Source organism: Myxocyprinus asiaticus, chromosome 1 (genome assembly GCF_019703515.2).
Source record: "Myxocyprinus asiaticus isolate MX2 ecotype Aquarium Trade chromosome 1, UBuf_Myxa_2, whole genome shotgun sequence".
NCBI lineage: Eukaryota > Metazoa > Chordata > Actinopteri > Cypriniformes > Catostomidae > Myxocyprinus > Myxocyprinus asiaticus.
Genome location: NC_059344.1, coordinates 4,467,870 through 4,488,701, shown reverse-complemented (window position 1 = coordinate 4,488,701; position 20,832 = coordinate 4,467,870). Strand labels below are relative to the sequence as shown.

Sequence of the window (20,832 nt, the reverse complement as noted above, 5' to 3'; positions counted from 1 at the left end):
ATGTTTAACAAAATTAAATTAATAAAATGTAATATGAGCTTATTTCATTTTATGAAAGGTTACTTAATTCATTTTGATGGAATTTTGTTATGAAATTAAATGTGTAAATCTTAAAATTATTTAGTTTTTAGTGCATACGCATTTACTAGAACCTTATTTTAAAGTGATGCTGTAAAATTGAGTAGCTGCTAATTTTTGCTAGATAGTTCATGACATTTTGAATTAATTATGACCTTGCAGTTTGACAATAATTAAATAAAATCATGGGAAAATCTGAGTAGAACTAACAGCTCCTCTATTTCCATCTCATTTCAGGTGAGATTCGGATGGCATTCGTCCTGTATAAGCATCTGGGTTCATACCTGACAACAGAAAACGCCAGCATGAAGTTCAGCACCGAGACGTTAAACACAAACTACTCAGTCATTGTCAACTCTCCCATTATAACGGCGGCAATCAACAAAGACAGTAACAAAGTTTATCTGTCCGACCCTGTCATATTCACCGTACGGCACATTCAGGTACGCCCGTGTCCATTTTTTTAGGTGATTACAGAGCCTCGGGCTGTCAGAGACAGGTACATAGAAAGATGTGATATTTCATGACAGTTATTTCAGTGAAATCTGAAAGCCAATAAGGGGGTTTTCTGTGATTCATTCATAAAAGAAACTACTTACTGCACCTTTAAGTCATGTTGCACCATTTGTTGGATTCCAGGTTTTTCTTTCTTTTTTTTCTTTTTTTTTTGTCTGATATTGCAAAATATTGTCTTTTATTGGTAGGGTTTGACAGCTAAATTCACTTACTTAATGATAAAACAAGCATAAAGTCACTTACAGTATAAGCAAGACATTGCGACACTGAAAATGGTGTAAACTTCTTTTTTCAATTTTGTTTTAGTAAAGTTTGAGTAATTATTGTGGACAATAGGTGTTTTATAAGTAAAAATAAGTGACACTTTATTTTTCATTTACCGACATTAAAGTCAGCATGAAAATAAAATTGACCATATATATTTTCTTATCATACTGTACGTATCTGGTCTGATTCTGTAACGTTCATCAGTGCACATTTTTACAAAGAAAAAAAAATGCATTAGTCACTGAAAAAAACGTTTCCATGGACCACTTTTTGTGATCTAGTTCTCGTTTAATGAGTTCACTCCTAAAATGTGTATTAATGGCCTTGAGATATTATAACAAGTTACTTGAAAAATAGGCAACAATTTGTAAGTTTAAATAATACGGTAACACACTTAATGCAGATAAGATGTGGAGTGCCGCAGGGATCAGTTTTAGGTCCAAAATGATTTTTGTATATAAATGACCTTGGGATGGTATCGAAGTAGTTGAAATGTATTTTGTTTGCAGATGACACAAGTTTATTTTATTCTGATGAGAATTTAGATAGGGTATTAAAGATTGGGGAACAAGAATTTAAAAAGGTAAACAAATGGTTTGATATAAACAAATGGTCCTTAAATCTTGGAAAAACTAAATACATGATATTAAGAAATAAAGAGTTCACTAGAGATCGACAAATAATAATTGAAAATACAAAAATTAAATGAGTAAAATAAATGACATTTTTAGGAGTTATAATTGATGAAAAACTATGTTGGAAATCGCATATTAATTTAGTCAAATCTAAGGTAGTAAAATCGATTGCAATTCTGCATAGAGTGAAGGATAGGTTAAATGAGAAGGCATTATATGCATTGTATTGCTCGATTATTATTCCTTACATAACATACTGTGTTGCAGTTTGGGGAACAGCCTAGAAAACGTACACACATCAAATTTTTATTCTTCAAAAGAAAGCAATGAGAATTATTTGAAGTAATTATAGAGAACCATCAAATCATTTATTTGTAAAATTACAGATATTGAAATTGAATGACCTTGTGGAATATAATATTGTTCAGAGTCATTATAATTTGAAGGGATTGTGTGTTTAACAAAAGTAATAGAGTTCGGTTACCAAGCAACAAAGCAGCTCACGTTGAAATAGAATTTACGGGCACAAATGTGTGTGTGTAATGCTTTTTTATAACGACAATTTTATTATTTTAAGTCCCCCGCTATTGGCAGAAAAGTTAGTTTTTAAGCCCAAGTGTAACTTCTTGTAGAGGTTGGTTTGTGTTTTTCGCCCATTTCTGGTGATGTTTCTTATTTTTCTCTATCCAGCAGTCTGAAGAGAATTTCAACCCCAACTGTTCGTTCTGGAGTTACTCAAAGCGCAATATGACAGGTTTCTGGTCCACACAGGACTGCAGATTGCTCGGAACCAACCGGACTCATACCACCTGCTCATGCACACACCTGACAAACTTCGCTGTGCTCATGGCTCACGTGGACGTGAAGGTAAGAAACACTTTACACGCACATGTCTCAGATATAAACATGAAAGCTTCTGAACAAACATCTGTAACATTCTTCTTCACAGTCATCTCGAAGGTTGTTTTATGTTGTAGATGCTATGAATACATCAATATTGTACATTTGAGTGTCTATGCAAACGTAAGCAAAAGTATGTCTGCTAGAACCACACTTTGGGCTCTGTTTTCATGACCACCCTAAGCGCAGCGCAATACAACGTCTGATCTAATTTTCATGAGAGCACTAATTCTAAGCGCAATTTTCATGTTAGCGCAAAGCGAAAGTGGGTGTGTTTGTGCTATCTGTGGGTGTACGCACGCAAACTGTGGGTGTATTGTGTGTTAATGAAGTAGCGGAAAGCGCATTTTGCTATTTTCCTGAGAAATAGGTCACTGCGCAAAGACATAAAACAAGTTCCTGCATTTGTAGTTTGGAGATCCCACCAGCAGGTTGTAATAAAGTCCATGTCACATCAACATGTGGAACATCAAATTATGTCCCTGACAAGAAGTGTTGTATCTGTTTTATGAAACAAAAATACTTTTGAAACTTTCTAGAGGTCATGGTTTACTTTTCTATTATTATTATTATTATCATTATTATTATGTTTATATTTCTTTCACCTGTTGTCGTAGTGATTTTTTTGCAACCTAACCTGAAAGGCCATTACAATAACTGTTAATTCTAGCCATGATTTGTGTGTATATTGATCAATATAATTAATAATACTTTTTTTAATATACTTTAACGGAGCCTACATCCAAATCCTGATGAGAACCACATTTTCCATGTGTCTAAAAGGAGCGTGTCACTCACATATAAATACACCGATGAGCCAAAACATTATGACCACTCACAGGTGCAGTGAATAATGTTGATCATCTCCTAACAAGGCCACATGTCAAGGTCTGCGTAGATTACCATCTGGTAAGCGAACAATCAGTTCTCTTAGTCAACGTGTTGGATGCAGCAGAAATGGGCAGGAGTAAAGTTATGGCCAGACGACTGGGTCAGAGCATCTCTGAAACGGCAAAACTTGTGGGGTGCTCCCGGTCAGCAGAAGTGAGTACCTACTAGCAGTGCTGGGCAATGTTCTGCTGGGAAACCCTAGTTCTGGCGTTTCATGTGGACGTCAATTTGACATGTGCCACCTCCCTAAACATTGTAGCAGACCAGATACACCCCTTCATGGCAATGGTATTCCCTGATGGCAGTGGCCTCTTTCAGCAGGATTATGTGCCCTGCCACACTGCACACATTGTTCGGGAATGGTTTGAGAAACGTGATGAAGAGTTTAAGGTGTTTCTCTGGCCTCCAAATTCCCCAGATCTCAATCTGATTGAGCATCTGCGGGATGTGCTGGACCAACAAGTCCAATCCACAGCTGCTCCACCTCACAACTTACAGGACTTGAAGGATCTGCTGCTAATGTCTTGGTGCCAGCTACCACAGGACACCTTCAGGGGTCTTGTAGAGTCCATGCCTCGACAGGTCGGTGCTGTTTTGCTGGTACGCGGAGGACCGACAGCATTTTAGGCAGGTGGTCATAATGTTTTGGCTCATCAGTGTATGCCTGACATTCAACATGGACGCAGTTAATGCACAAAAGAATGCGTTAGTCAGTTTTTCTATTCTTCTAATTCATTGCAAATAGTCCATTTACACTACCAACTTCTTATGAATGTGCTGGCTTTGTTTTTATCACTGATTCTTGACAGGAAATGGACTAGATAATAGGACGCAGATGGTGCAATTACCGGAAAAGAACCGTGGAATTAAATTGCACTTGACCCAGCCCATTAGCGTGTTGTGGGCGCAATTTCACCAAACCCACTTGCGCCTTGACTTAGCGCATGCTTGCACTAAAATATCAAAACTTCATGGCCATGCCCACTAACTTTGCACGCATGAATTATTGCATGCGCTATGCTTAGCACTTAGAAAATAGGGCCATTGATGCAAAATATTATACCTACTCATGAGAAAACATTGTGTGACTTGTTGTAGAATGGAAAATACATGATAATGATAAAACTGTCTACGACATAAACAAAGGGTTGCCTTTGTTGTACTAACAATTTTATGATCACAAAATAGCTTGGTTGGTTGGTTAGTTTGACAGCATAACACGCCATAATTTGACAGTAAAACACGCGGTAAATGTAGATAAACTTTGAGGGGTAGTCGGAGTATATTAAAGCAATAAGTCATGATAGGCAATGGATTACAGTAATTTTACCACCATATTTCCATATGATCCATAATCAACGCTGATTCCCTGCAGAGCAAGTTAATACATGCTCAACGCACACATACACACAAACACACTCTCCTACGTGGGCATAATTACAAGACTTCATTGTTACTGTTGCTTATTTGTTCTTTTTGTATACATGTTTTTTGTGTAAAGTCCAACATGATACATCTGACACAACATGACGTCTCTGGGTTTTATAAATTGTTGTAATATATTCTATTGATACTGATCACCTTTTAGAATTGCTGTTTTTTTTTTTGTGTTTGTCTATTCGCAGTCTGGCGTTTCTGACAGACTGTGTGGTCTTGCGAACAATTGGTGGTGGGGTTGTTTTTCCGTGGCAGGCGTGGGACTGCAAATGGCGTCTCGGCCAGGTGCATTTAGTCTAAAAGCCTCATTTACATTTTCCTTTCAGAGCCTAAGTTAAGTTTTACCTGGGGAGAAACAAAAAAGCCTCAGAAGAATGAAAATACAGAATAGAAAAGGGTGGAAATGTAGAGGGAGAATTTGTTTTTTTACATTTTGACGGATGAAAGAATGGCCTCAGTCTGTGTCAAGCTGCTCTGCGGAGCAGCGTCGAAGCAGCCGTGATTCTCTAGGGGAAGAGAGAGAAAACAAGGAGAGTGGATTGGTGAGGGGCATTTTGATTAGCAAGTGAGAGGGAGAACTGCAGGACTCCTTCAGGTATATGAGATTTCATTCACATTGTTAAAGTTAAATAGGGTAGCTTATGGTCAAAAGACATAGACGGCCACCGCAGATGGAGAACCAGATAATCACCACAGGCTTAGCCACATCCACAGCACGCCGTGACACACCCAAACCGGCCATATCTACTCCCAAAGCATGCAGGTACACACCCACACAGGCCTATCTACATCAGACATGAGGTGTGTTCAACTTCAGCTGCGCTTGCCTTACTGATTGGCGAGATTTGCCAGTTGCAGTTGGGGGAGGAGTTGAAAAGAGAGCTGTCAAGCCGGACACTTTTGTGATTCTGATTGTGTGCTGAATCTGCATCAGTCACATCAGAGAGCACAATGTTTGCTTTCTTTATTGCAGATGAAATGGATGTGATTGAAATTCAGATAGACAGATGCTTAATTTTTATATATAATAACCAGAAACACTATTTATTTGAATAGGTTATGTGCTGCTTAATAAAGTACCTGTGTGTACAAAAAGAAAGTCTGATATAAGCCTATATTATTTTAATATCAATAAAGGAGTCAGTATTTTTTAACAATGTTAAATTTTTTTATGAATAAACATATGTAAAATTAAAATTGCATGTAAAGAGGATTGTACTGTTATAAAAACACAAATTTGTGAAAGTTTAGCAGAACTCAAGGAGTCAAGGAGAATAAACATGAAATGCACGTCATCGAATACGCTGTGTCATTCTCAGAGCTTGTACAGCTGCTTTGGAACAACTGCACCGGCTGAGTCAGACGGCTGGTCTCGATTCGCTCTCGCGGCACTGTGATGTCATACGTCACATGACGCGGTGTTTGTGCAGACTAAATTTTGAAAAAATGTCTAAATGAAATGCATGACATCAAGTCAGGAACCAATCGGTCTGTGCAGTGCTGCATTTAGTTGAATACACCTATTGACACACCTGCATTAGACAATGACACACCATCATTGGTCTTAACCACACTCACTGCAGACATGGACACACCCACATCTGATTAACCACAATCACGGCAGATATGGACACACCGAATTGCATCGGCCTAAACCAAACTCACTGCAGACATGGACACACCCACATCTGACTTGCACACCCACTGCAGACATGGACACACCTGCATCATATCGGACTCAACCACACTCACTGCAGACATGGACACACCCACATCTGACTTATCCACACCCACTGCAGACATGGACACACCTGCATCATATCGGACTCAACCACACTCACTGCAGACATGGACACACCCACATCTGACTTATCCACACCCACAGCAGACATGGACACACCTGCATCACATCAGACTTATCTGCACTCCCTCCAGACATGGACACACCCACATCTGACTTACCCACACCCACTGCAGATATGGACACACCCACATCACATTGGACCTAACCACACCCATTGCCGACATGGACACACCCAAATTGCATTGGACTCAACCAAACTCACTACAGACATGGACACACCCACATCTGCCTTACGCACACCCACTGCAGACATGGACACACCCGCATTGCATCGGACTCAGCCACACTCACTGCAGACATGGACACACCGGCATCGCATCGACTAAACCAAAATCAATGCAGTCATGGACACACCCAAATCTGACTTAACCACACCCACTGCCGACATGTACACATCCAAATTGCGTCGTAATTAACCAAACTCAATGCAGACATGGACACACCCACATCTGACTTAACCACAATCACGGCAGACGTGGACACACCTGCATTGCATCAGACTCAATCAAACTCACTGCCGATATGGACACACCCACATCTGACTTATCCACACCAACTGCAGACATGGACACATCTGCATCATATCGGACTCAACCACACTCACTGCAGACATGGACACACCCACATCTGACTTGCCACACCCACAGCAGACATGGACACACCTGCATCACATCAGACTTATCCACACTCCCTCCAGACATGGACACACCCACATCTGATGTACCCACACCCACTGCAGACATGGACACACCCGCATTGCATCGGACTCAACCGCACTCACTGCAGACATAGACACACCGGCATCACATCAGACATGGACACACCCAAATCTGATTTAACCACAATCACACACAGTGGGCACACCCACTTCAGACAGAGAGAGACACACTAACATTTGATTTAGCCACACCCACTGTAAACATGGCCACACCCACATCAGACTTAACCACACCCACTGCAGACATTGGCACACCCACATCTGACTTAAACACACCCACTGCTGACATGGGGACACCCGAATCGTATCAGACTAAACCAAACTCACTACAGACATTACGCACACCCACTGCAGACATGGACACACCCGCATTGCATCGGGTTTTTTTAAACGCTAACTGTGTGAGTCCCAAAAAAAAAAAAAAATTAATATATATATATATATATATATATATATATATATATATATATATATATATATATATATATATAGTAGTGTGTCACTGTCATAGAAATATGCCCGACAATCATCAAGGACGCAGTTATTGCAGAAAAGAACGTCATTTTCTATTCTTCTAATTCATTGCTTACGGTCAATTTACACTACTGACTTCTTATTAATGTGTTGTCTTTGTTTATATCACTGGTGCTTGAGGGAATGGACTATAATAGGATGCAATAACCGGAGAAGAACCTCAGTATTAAATTGCACTTGACTCAGCACATTTGCGTGTTGCGCGGGCGATATCGCCAAACCCACTTGCGTGTAAACTTAGTGCATGCTTACACGAAAATACAAAAAATGCATGGCCATGCCTACTGACTTTGCGTGTGTGACTTATCACTAGCACTAGTGCTCTTAAAATAGAATCTATTATTCAGAAAAAGTGACGTATGTGACTCTTCAGTTTGTGCAATACTTTTGGATTTCTCTAATGTACTTTTGAATGACCCTAAAGCCTATCGGCTATTAAAAAAGAACAAGCCCTCTGATATGTTCCTCCCCATTTTCTTGTTTCCATAGGAAATACATAAACACAAGAAAGAAAACTGCACTCTTCAATCCATTTCATTGGGTCCTTACAGCATTTGGAGTGTTGCCACGAGTTACCACAAGTTTGTTTGTTGGCATTTAGTGGGTCTCATTCATGGAAAACAAACAGAAAATACATTTCTGTGTAAATTATTCCCACGTCAAGCTTGAAAACGAATGCAAAATTTGATGAGCTGTCCAGCGTGTGAACTCACGGGTAGAGATGCCTGCAAGCGGTGTGTGAACGGCTCTGGTGAATATTGTCGTATGTGCAAATGTGGTGGGATATCAGAATACAAGCATTTCTCCTTGAATGTGTGACGTCAACCGTGCGCCCTGTGCTGCCAAACAGACGGGTGATCAATCTGGAAGCATGCACACACACACACACACACACACACACACACACACACACACACTTATCTCTTTCTGTGTGGTTGATGGAGAGCAGAGATCTATTAATCACACAACCGCTTCACTGCTGTGTGTGTGTGTGTGTGTGTGTGTGTGTGCAAGTGTCTTATTCACAAAACTTTCCTTCTGGCATTTGTGTCTCTCCTAGAGATGTCGAAATTAATGCGTTAACGCATGCGATTATTTAAAAATGTTTAATGTGTTAATTTTTCTTATACGCAATTAACATATTTACCGATTTGACATTTTATTCAGCTCCATGTGAGTTCTGAACACTGGTTAGAATAGGGCGGAACCTTTGCTATGTGTCCACCCGGGGTCATTACACTGACGCACGCACCACAAACACACACACAACAGTGATTCCATGTCAATGATCAAGTTATCATTCAAGTGAGAGAAGGAACCTCTTTACCGTATTTTTAGAATAAAACAAACCCAGATGGGACCTGTGAAAAGCTGCATTCATATGACTCGCTGGAGAGAAGCATCAGCATTTTCCCGGCACCATGTTGCACTTTCTGACAATTTGGATAAAATATAATTTATGTCCGCAGTGCCAACACTCAGAGCAAAACAAGTTCTCTACAAGCACTTTTCATGTGGAGTTCAAAAGGCGTGAATTATGTGAATGCGACTTCTCGATTGCAAAGTGGATAGCCAGGATTAATATTGTGGAGGATGAGAGTTTAAGAGATTTAATGCCCATTGCAATGAATTTTTAACTTAGTTATTTCAATTAGTCAACCTCCCACTTAGACTTTGGAAAACGTTTAATGTTAATTGAATTGGTGCTATTTTAGTGCATTTCTGTCTTTATATTGTGGAGTACTTTGTTTGGAAAATTACAATAAAACATTATTGTTACATAATGTAACTAAATGTATTTTGGCAGGAACAGAAGTATATATATGTATATATATATATTTTTCCAGCACATGTACAATCAGCACTGGTGCCCCCCAGGGATGTGTGCTCTCCCCACTACTCTTCTCCCTGTATACAAACGACTGCACCACCAAGGACACCTCCGTCAAGCTCGTGAAGTTTGCAGATGACACTACTGTCATCGGCCTCATCCAAGATGACGATGAATCTGCATACAGCAGGGAAATTGAACAGCTGGCCATCTGGTGCAGTCAAAACAACCTGGAGCTGAACACGCTCAAAACGGTGGAGATGATTGTGGACTTTAAGAGGAACACCCCAACACTGACCCCGCTCACCATTCTGAACCACACTGTGGCAGCAGTGGAGTCATTCAGGTTCCTGGGCTCTACCATCTCACTGGACTTGAAGTGGGAGACCCACATTGACTCCATTGTGAATAAGACACAGCAGAGGTTGTACTTCCTTTGCCAGTTGAGGAAGTTCAACCTGCCAAAGGCGCTGCTGATACAGTTCTACTCAGCAGTCATTGAGTCTGTCCTCTGCACTTCAATAACTGTCTGGTTTAGATTTGCAGCTACGAAATCGTACATCAGAAGACTACAAAGGACAGTTCGGACAGCTGAGCGGATTATTGGTTGCCCCCTGCCCTCCCTTCAAGAACTGTACACTTCCAGAGTGAGGAAAAAGGCTGGAAAAATCACTCTGGACCCCACTCACCCAGCCCACTACCTTTTTGAACTGTTGCCTTCTGGGCGACGCTTCAGAGCTCTGAGCACCAGAAGCGTCAGGCACAAGAACAGTTTTTTCCCTCAGGCTATCCATCTCATGAACCGTTAAAACTGCCCCACTGAACAATAATTATGTACAATACACAGTTTAGTCTTTTTATATTTATCCAACACATCCAACCTCTTCTGCCATTACATTCCCTTGCACTGTATATAACAGATTTGAATTTGCACTACGTATATCTATCTATCTATCTATCTATATATATATATTGTCTTATTGTGTATTCTATATATACTTTATTTTCTATTCAATTTTAATTTTAATTTGCTGTATTGTATTGTTGTGCACTGGAAGCTTCTGTCACCAAGACAAATATATATTAGTCAAATTTAAGCACTTTCGAAATCTGCGATTAATCGCAATTAACTTTGAAAAAAATATGCGATTAATCGCAATTAAATATTTCAATCGACTGACAGCACTACTATTAACCAAGATTCTCTCTACAATATTTGTGATGTATTTGATGTTATTTTGATGACTATATTAAAATGTACCTATCATGCAATAATTGTATCAAGCTTTTTATTTGACCCAGAGAGTGCAGTTCCAAAACCTGACTGGCTGTTATTTGTTTTTGTTTGTCTGTTTGTTTGTTTTTTGTATTATTATTGTTATTATTCTGTGAAACACAAGTTAAGAATATTTGAAGAATCTTCATACAGCTCCTTTGCATATACTGTAAGTACAGTTCATAGGGTCCATGTCTGTTAAGCTCCTCAAACGACAAAAAAGCAACATTAAAGTATCAAACAAGTAGTCTATACGACATTAAAAACAGACTGAAACTGAATAAAATGTCAAAATACTTTTTGGGGCCACAGTGTAATGTATATATAGAAAACTGTCAAAAAACTAAATATCAAGATAGGTGTACAGTATGCGAGTGTTTAAGTGAAGTGTGTGTGTGTGTGTGTGTGTGGGCGGGTTTGGGTGGTTTATGAGGAAATTTCTTTAGGTTACAAACTGGTAATTATGCTATAAATGTGGTTTATGAGGACATTTCTAGTGTCCCCATAATTCAAATCGCTTAAATGAAAAAATGCAGGAAGTTTTTTGTGAGGGTTAGGTTTAGGGGTAGGGTTAGGGGATAGAATCTATAGTTCATACAGTATACAAATCATTGTGTCTCTGGAGAGTCCTCATAAGGATAGCCGCAATGTGTTTAGTGTATGTGTAGATTTACTTGAGCTCAGCATTGACTATATAAACTGAGGCCTTACTGTAGATTCCGCTGAGCAGGCGTTTCGACTTGATTTACTTACAGCACTGAGACATACAACACACACTCACACACAACACACACTCACTGTGTGTTGAATGTAGAGGAGATATAGTGCTCAAGGTTGAGTGGGCTTCAGGAAGAATGATGTGTTATGTGCACAACAGACCTCTGGGGCACGCACACGCGCACACACACACACACACACACACACTGTGTACTGTTACCTATGCAGTGCTCATTAATATTCATGAGCTGTATTCTTCAGAAGTGCTGAGATCCAGTCTTCCAGGCTCAATGTCTTCTGGGATGTGTCCCATATCAGCTGTGCTCTTTTCCCCTGGCTGTGTGCCCACCGTAGGGACCCTACAGAGGGAGTCTAGTGGGAAATCAACGATGCTCAATATCTGAGAGCTTAAAACACACCTCCCTAAAAATAATACCCACTGTCACAAACTGTAAAACATAAGAGATGGAAATGCACAATAGAGCATAAAGTGAATTCAGGTAAATTGGGTGACTTTTTGATAATTGTCTTTTTTGTCATTTGATTGGAATTAGTCTATTTTTTTATTTTGTGTGTGAAGTAATGTGTGTATTATTTGTAGACTTTGTAAAATTCAGTCTGTGCTGCATTCAAAAACATGCACAATAGTCCTCCCTTTAAAGCTGAAATTTTGCCAAAACCACTTGGACCTAGACTTGGCACATGCTAGCACAAAAATAGCAAAAATTTATGGCCATGCCCATTGACTTTGCGCACATTAATTATCGCATAGCGCTGCGCTTAGCACTAGCACACTTAAAATAGGGCCCATGATATGTTCATTGCATAAACCTGGTACTTTGTAACATGGCTTTGATGTTTTCACACCTGTGCACCCTGACTCCTGGAAGTTGCATAAAGCCAGCCATCCAGATAGGAGCTTGCGATTTCAATCAGCACTTGCCATAATTGTGTGCAATAAGCATCAGACAGTCAATGAACAGACTGTGGGTGTGCCATCTGAGTACCCAAACAATGAGGAAGTCAGTCTCAGCAAAAACTGAGATTCATTTGAACATGTTCTTATCTGTCTATCTGTCTCTCTCTCTCTCTTTCTCTCTCTCTGTAGACGGCAGACCCTGTTCATGATCTGTTGTTGGATGTCATAACATGGGTGGGCATCTTGCTCTCCCTGGTGTGTCTACTCGTCTGTATCTTCACCTTCTGTTTCTTCCGCGGCCTCCAGAGCGACAGGAATACCATTCACAAGAACCTCTGCATCTCGCTCTTCATCGCCGAAACACTCTTCCTCACCGGCATCAACCGTGCCGACCAGCCTGTATGAGAGAAAATTTCTTTCTTGTTTCCTACACCCTGAACACCCTACACCCTTAACCCTAGACACTAGCCCTCAAACCCTGCCTTACAATCTTACAATCAAACGATTAAGTGTATTAATATTACACCAAGAACCATTTACACAACATTGAGGTACACAGCTGTAGAGGAACATTGACAATTTTGGTATCTAAAAACCTCTACCTAATTTGGCCTGCTTCTACCAAGTAACAGTGTAATTGCGGGTTAGCACTGCAAAGTTTGGTTGCTTGAATGACTATCAAAAGATTTGGGAAGCATCCCCCCACCCCACCCCAATGTCAAACACTGATAGGCAATCAGTCTGTATGAGCAAAATTGTCTGTCATTCATGATTGATAGTGTTTAAACTCTATTATTTAATATTTTTCAAATATCTGAGCAGGTGCTTACGGTCACTGAACCGAATCCATCAATGTCCACATAACACACCACCTCAAGAGAGACTGTGTGTGTGTATGGGGTGAGGGGGCGGTGCAGTCCCATTTTTAAAAGGTGAAATGTGTATTTTCTGTGACACTAGCATCACCGAATGAAACTGCAATATTAACTATAACAAGATAGGTACAGTTTGTCAAGAAAACATTTGACGTTGGCTTGAAAAAGCTGAGCCTGAAAGTTGACGATGGATGGATGGATGGACAGATAGATAGATAGACAGACAGATTTTTTGACAGTTGAAGTTTGAATAGTCTTGACCCATTTGAAGTTTCTCTAAATGTAACACCCTGTCTACACCGCGTGATGGACCGCAATGGCTTGAGGCTGTCTACACTGGACGCATCGAAGAAAACGTTCGAAACCGTTTATTTGCCTTGTTGTCAGGAGTAAATTACACACTTCACTGTTAAGAAAGGGTCATTTATGAGATGAGGACTGATGTAAAAAACCTCTCACAGTTTGTGTAAGTGATGTGTGTCTGTTTCAGATCGCATGCGCTGTATTTGCAGCACTCCTGCATTTCTTCTTCCTATCGGCGTTCACGTGGATGTTTCTGGAAGGCGTGCAGCTGTATATCATGCTGGTGGAGGTGTTTGAGAGCGAACACTCGCGACGCAGATACTTCTACCTGGCTGGATATGGAATTCCTGCACTCATAGTGGCCGTTTCTGCAGCAGTGGATTACCGCAGCTACGGGACTGAAAGAGTGTAAGACACACACACACACGTACAGTATACAGAACACAGCCCCACTGGGATCTAATCAAGTACTTGTGTGTGTGATTGAAGCTAGAGTTGAAGACTAATGTTGCGGAAATTAAAGTTTGAATAATTGAAGGAAATCTCATGTATCAGCCAAAAGACAAAAGAATCTTAGTTTACCTGCAGTATAACCTCCTGTGTGTGTGTGTGTGTGTAGAGAGAGAGAGAGAGCTCTAACATTTGAGTGACTTGAATGATGTGCCTCTCCTCTATTTTTAGGTGCTGGTTGCGGTTGGACACTTATTTCATCTGGAGTTTTATAGGTCCCGCCACGCTCATCATCATGGTAACTAGTCCTGTTCATTTCATCCAAAACCCTAGACCCTACATCATATACCTTACAACTTATAACTTACACCCTAGACCTAAACCTTACCCTATATCTTAAACTCTAAACGATACATCCTACAACTTATATTTTACATTTTACATACAACGTATTCTAAATCCTACATCTAATACCTTACAATTTATACCCTGCACCTTAGACCCTACAGTCTAAACCCTTGACAATATACCTTATACCCTATAACCTACAGTCAACTCTAACCCCACCCTAAACCCAACTTTTTATACCCTACACTCACTATACAAACATTATACTATTCATCTTGGGTACATTGTAACCCCACACTATAAACCCTACATCTTTTACCTTACAACTGATATACTACACCCTAGACCTAATACCCTACACCCTAAACCCTATACCTTATCCTATATCTTACACCCTACACGCTAAACCCTACAACTTTTACTGTACATATCCAATATATTTGTACCCTAAAACTGACATCTTACACCTTACAACTTGTACCCTTCACCCTACAGCCTAAACCCTAGACACTATACATTATACCCTATAACCTATTCTCTAACAACCCCCCCCCCCGAACCCTGCATGTTATACCCTACACCCTAAACTCTTCAACATACTGTATACTATACATCTTAGATACATTGTACTGTACACCCTAAACCCTACATCGTATACCTTACAGCTTATGTCCTACACCCTAGACCCTAGACTCCAAACCTTATCCTTTATGTTCCACCCTAAACGCTAAACCCTACAACTCTTACTGAACATCTTACATTGTATCCTCAACCCTAAATCTAATACCTTACAACTTAAATCCTTCACCCAAATGTACTTAATATTCTACACCCTAAACTGTACAAATTTTACTGTACATCTTACATGCATTGAACTCTAAAACCTACATCTTATACCTTAAAACTTATACCCTGCACCCTAAACCCTACAGCCTAAACCCTAGGCACTATACCTGATACTCTAAACCCCACCCTGAACCCTACATGTTATACAACTTAAACCCTATACCCTAGACCATATTCCCTACACCCTAAACCTCCTCCATGATCTTACACCCTAAACGCTAAACCCTACAACTTATACTGTACATCCTACATAAATTGTACCCTAAACCCTACATATTATACCTTACAACTTAAAGCCTACACCCTATACCTTATACCCTACACCCTAAACCCTACACCTCAACCAAGATTTTACACTCTAAACGCTAAACCCTTCAACTAATACTGTACATTCTGCATACATTGTACCCTGAACCCTACATCTTACACCTTACAACTTATACCATGCACTCTAGACCCTGTAGCCTAAACCCTGGGCACTATATCTTACACCCTACAATCTATACTCTAAACCCCACCATGAAACCTACCATTTGTATCCTACAGCCTAAATCTTCACCTTATACTTTACATTTTAGGTTTTAGGTTTAACCCTACACATTATCTTAGATCTTACACCTCACATCCTCAACCCTAACCATACCCTGCACCTTACCTTAAACACTACACATCACCCTCTAAATCCTGTACCCTAAACACCCTATACCTTTGCACCGTTTTCCTAAATTCAGTAGCTTTAACCATAAAACCTACATCTTATACACCCTATAATTCACTCTTCAACCAAAAACCAGCATCCTTCAGCCCAAAACCATCAACCCTCTGGCTTACGATTGTAATCCACATGTTAAAATCCTAAACCAGTCCTGTGCTCCTGTTTTTCCCAGCTTAATGTGATCTTTCTGGGAATCGCTCTCTACAAGATGTTTCACCACACTGCCATCCTGAAGCCAGACTCCAGTTGCCTTGACAACATCAAGTAAGCCTAACTGTGATGGGTGGGGTCTTTTAGAGGTGGCACTACCTTTTTGATGAACAGTGGCAGACAGGAGGAATGTTTGGGAAACCTATTTGAAAACAGCCATTGCAACAGTCAATTCTATTTGGTGCTTCTTGTGGTGTAGAAATTACAAACTTCCGCTTTAAGGTCTGTGTAGATGTGTGTGTATGTGGCCCATCTGAACTTCTACTGAGCAGTTCATATCGCTCATTTTTTCATATTACTGTAGTAGGTTGAGGTGAAAGTAAAACTGTGTGTGTGTGCGCACGCAAAGTGTATTTTGGTGTGTGTGTGTGCGAGTGTATTCTATGGGGAGGATGTTGTTACCTGAAGATCTGTGTTGTTTCACAGGAAAGAGCAGCAGACATTCTGCACAAATTAACCTCTGCATGCACATGAATATTCATCACACTATAGCCCTTTCTGAGCAGAGGCTGAAAGGGCTATAAATATGCAAATAAATGATTGTCCCTTTAGATCCAACACAGTGTGCAGGACAGTGAGCTGATGTGTGTGTGTGTGTGTGTTCATTTGTGCATATGTGTGCGTGTGTGAGATTCATGATAATCAGACTGTTTGCAACAATGATCTTGCAGAATTGGTGCCATTGACAGAGCAATAAATCACAGTGGGCCATTGCCTGTGCGCATGTGTGTATTTCAAAGTAGAATCAGCCAAATAAAATAAAAAATAAAAACTTTATGATAGACATCTGTTTCAACCAATCACATCCTAACTGAGACATGAATATGGTTTTTGTGTAATAAAGTACTTTTCCCATTCATTTTCTCTATAGGCTTTCCTTAAATTTCTTCAGTAAAGAGATTTAAACATTTTAAGCCTTGAACCAAACCAACAAGCTCCAAGATGGAAAACTTTCAAAAGCAAAAAAAAAAAAAAAAAAAAAAAAAAAGTAAGGGTATTCATTTAATGTGTTAATTCAGTGTGATTAATTAGATATAAAATATCATCTTATATAAAAATTAACACAATGAATTATGTCTTCTGACCCTACTCTATTTCTGTAATAAAGAATGTTCCTACTAACGGAGCAATTCAAGCTTGAAGTACCATCTTTGTTTTTTGCGTGTCGTAGTCAGCAGGAGGCAGTCAGCCCATCGTATGCTGTAGAGGCGAAAAAGACTGTGAAAAATTCTGCACAACAGAATGCAGGGGTCTCAAGATGCGGCTCTTAAAGTTTCAAACTACGCTTAACTTGATGCAATGGCCTAAAAGTGTGTTGTTTATAGCTAGAGATGCTAAAAACCATTGAAACGGACACAAGCACAGTGAGACGCCAAAATTGTTCTTCTGATGCATTTATACATGGGTCCAATGAAAATAGCGCAGACAGAACATAAGAATGCACCACTTTTTATATTGTCTAATGAATGCTTTACTCATCTGTTAGAATAATGTCTTTGAATCTGAATTTAATCTAATCTGAATTATTATATCAAACTAATAATTTTTTTGATTGACATATCTTCATTTTGGGGCCTTTTTTAACAGAAATTGATATATACAATTAGTTGTGATTAATTAGATTAATCGGTATATCGGTATATTTTTATCGATTAACAGCCCTACAAAAAAGACATAGGTACAAGACATAGTACTTTAACTCTTTTATGAAGCAATGAACTAATCCGTTGAAGCAGTGCGCATTACGTATCTGAGATAAGGCTAAACATACTCATTTTAATGAATTGACCATAAGCATAAAATACATAAGGGATAATGTACAGACACTTGGTCATTAACCCATAACAAACCCTGTAAGGGTGATCAGAACCTCAACGTGGAGGCTAACTTTACATTATCCCACTAATTAAACAGGTACTTACCAAATAGGAAATTGGTTGCCTTTGATGATGGTCAGTTATACAGTTTAGCAGTCATTAAACAAATATATTTGACTGCAGAATGTAGGGACTGAGCAGTCAGAATCATATGTTGCAAAGAGCCGTGTAATACAATATATTAGAAGTATATTATGATTTATTCAGATAAATCCTATTATATGAGTTGATAGAGGATGTAGAAAGACTGATTTATGTCATTCGCAGTGTCTTATGGGAGTTTATGCTCAGTGTTGAACTTTGTTGCTGTGATTCCCTTTTTTTGCAACAGCGAATTTGACTCACAAACACAAGTTTATTTTTTTTTTTAAACATTTCAAAATTTGAAATAAAACTGATTTGTGGCTTTTACCAAAGCAGCTCATGGCAGGTCTGTCTCAAAGGGTTGTATACGTTATCACTAAAAATCTAGTTCTTTGTGATTTTAACTTCCGAACTCGACTGTTCGCTCTGATGAAGGGTATTCTAGAAATACTTCATCACATAAAATTGAAGGGAATGATGTAAGCTGAAGCGCTGTGTTCTGAACAACAACAGAGGTGATGTGTTTAATTCACAAGCAAGGGTCTTATAACACTCAGACTTCTCCATCTTCAAGAGGTCTCAAATTAAATTGGATCATTCTTGTAATCAGACATTCTATTCATGCTAATAATCAGATGATTATAGTCTGTTGTTCATAGTTTTCATACTCATCCGTATAAGTTTGATTGTAGAAACGCTTGATTAGTCGCTCATATAACAAAACACTGTGCAAGATAGAGAGTTTATTTGTGGATATGTGTAGGGGACCATATGACCAAAATCTTTTATCACTGTATGAGTAATTTTATACCACAGTATTGGTATAAATCACTATATAGTTATTTTTGCTAGAAATCCTATGTTGTAATGCATGCTTTTGGATTTGAGTAAATTAAATACTTTAAAAATAAAAGGTACTTCATCTCATTTTATTATGTTCTCTTTTTGTTTGTAAAATTCAAAAAGAGACACTGTTGTGAATTAACTTATATACACTCAACCGTGACCACATATCAGTTTGATTTTACATTTAGCAGCCATACTTTTAACTGATGGCCTTGCAAAATATATTTACTGCAGTTCACTCATGACAACTCTCGGAAAGATTTAGCATGTTAAAGGTGCACTCAGTAATTCTAATCCAATACACTTTTTGTCAGATTCTGCAAATATCTCCTCACAGTCTGATAGCTGTCCGTACTGTGGGTGGGCTAAAAAATATCTAATATTTGCACACAGCCCTGGCTCTGTAAATGGGACAAAAACAAAGTGGAACAGACTGACACACACAACACTACTCCAGCCAATCAGCAACAGGGGGTGGTTCTTGCGCGTGCACAGGATGGGGGGTGGGGGCAGAGCGAGAGGGAAATTCATTAGAAGAGCAACGGCAAATCTGGCTGACGCGAACTTTCTAAACTCCAAGGAGGACAAATGGCTGAGAAACAAACCAAGAGAAAAAGGTCAGATGAATATAAACTAAAAAAGAAGTATTATGATAAGTCGAGGGCTAGGAGCCGCGTCAACATCAGCAAGGCTTTTCAGCAGTGGAGAGACCTCCGAGAGGTAAAAGGCTTGAAGACGAAAGATGCAGAAGTTGCTCTTTTTCTTCTCGATAGGTGGGTAACATAAAGTTTGCTATGTTTCACAGAACCCATATATGCTGTTGTTGTGATGTTAGATTTAGTAGCAGGAGAGTTGTGAGCGTCTGGAGCTAGTGTGCGTAAAACCGTCTCGCGTGTATGAACTTGGGGGGCGGAGCTTCCAAAGGAGCACTGAAGGGAGGGGTGTGTTTGTTTTGGCAGTTGAGTTCGAATATCAACAGTGTTTCTCAGGAATCGCTGAGTGCATCTTTAATGTGAATATGACATACTGATAGGAATTTGGACTTAGTGGATGAGATCTACACTGCTGCTGCTTCAGAGCAACTACAAAGATTGCTACTGTTAAAACATACACAGAATGGGGGCCTGGGTAGCTCAGTGGTAAAATACGCTGGCTACCACCCCTGGAGTTCGCTAGTTCGAATCCCAGGGCATGCTGAGTGACTCCAGCCAGGTCTCCTAAGCAACCAAATTGGCCTGGTTGCTAGGGAGGGTAGAGTCACATGGGGTAAACTCCTCGTGGTCGCTATAATGTGGTTTGTTCTCGGTGGGGCGCGTGGTGAGTTGAACATGGTTGCCGCGGTGGATGGCGTGAAGCCTCCACTTGCGCTATGTCTCCATGGCAACGCGCTCAACAAGCCACATGATAAGATGCGTGGGTTGACGGTCTCAGAAGCGGAGGCAACTGAGATTCGTCCTCCGCCACCCAGACTGAGGTGAATCACTACGCGACCACGAGGACTTAAAAGCACATTGGGAATTGGGCATTCCAAATTGAAAAAAGAAAAATATACACAGGACATGCTGCTACTGCTGCACATTTACAGAACCACAAGACATGCTTCATTGAACATGTATGACATGCTGCTGCACAACTGGACATTCATACAGTCCCCATGTAGCAGACCTAGACATGTGGTGCTGGGGAGGAGGAGGG

The 20,832-nt window shown here is 39.8% G+C and overlaps 1 protein-coding gene across 1 annotated transcript in view; it reads left to right on the top strand.

Moving 5' to 3' along the window:
* The window catches only part of LOC127442559 (adhesion G protein-coupled receptor L3-like), a 332,967-nt gene that overhangs the window by 284,204 nt on the left and 27,931 nt on the right, over positions 1-20,832 (top strand). Inside the window, exons 14-19 of the mRNA XM_051700690.1 lie at positions 316-521; positions 2,187-2,363; positions 12,773-12,982; positions 13,949-14,169; positions 14,443-14,509; positions 16,293-16,384. Coding sequence (XP_051556650.1) covers positions 316-521; positions 2,187-2,363; positions 12,773-12,982; positions 13,949-14,169; positions 14,443-14,509; positions 16,293-16,384 — 973 coding nt within the window. The remainder of the gene's footprint in view (positions 1-315; positions 522-2,186; positions 2,364-12,772; positions 12,983-13,948; positions 14,170-14,442; positions 14,510-16,292; positions 16,385-20,832) is intronic.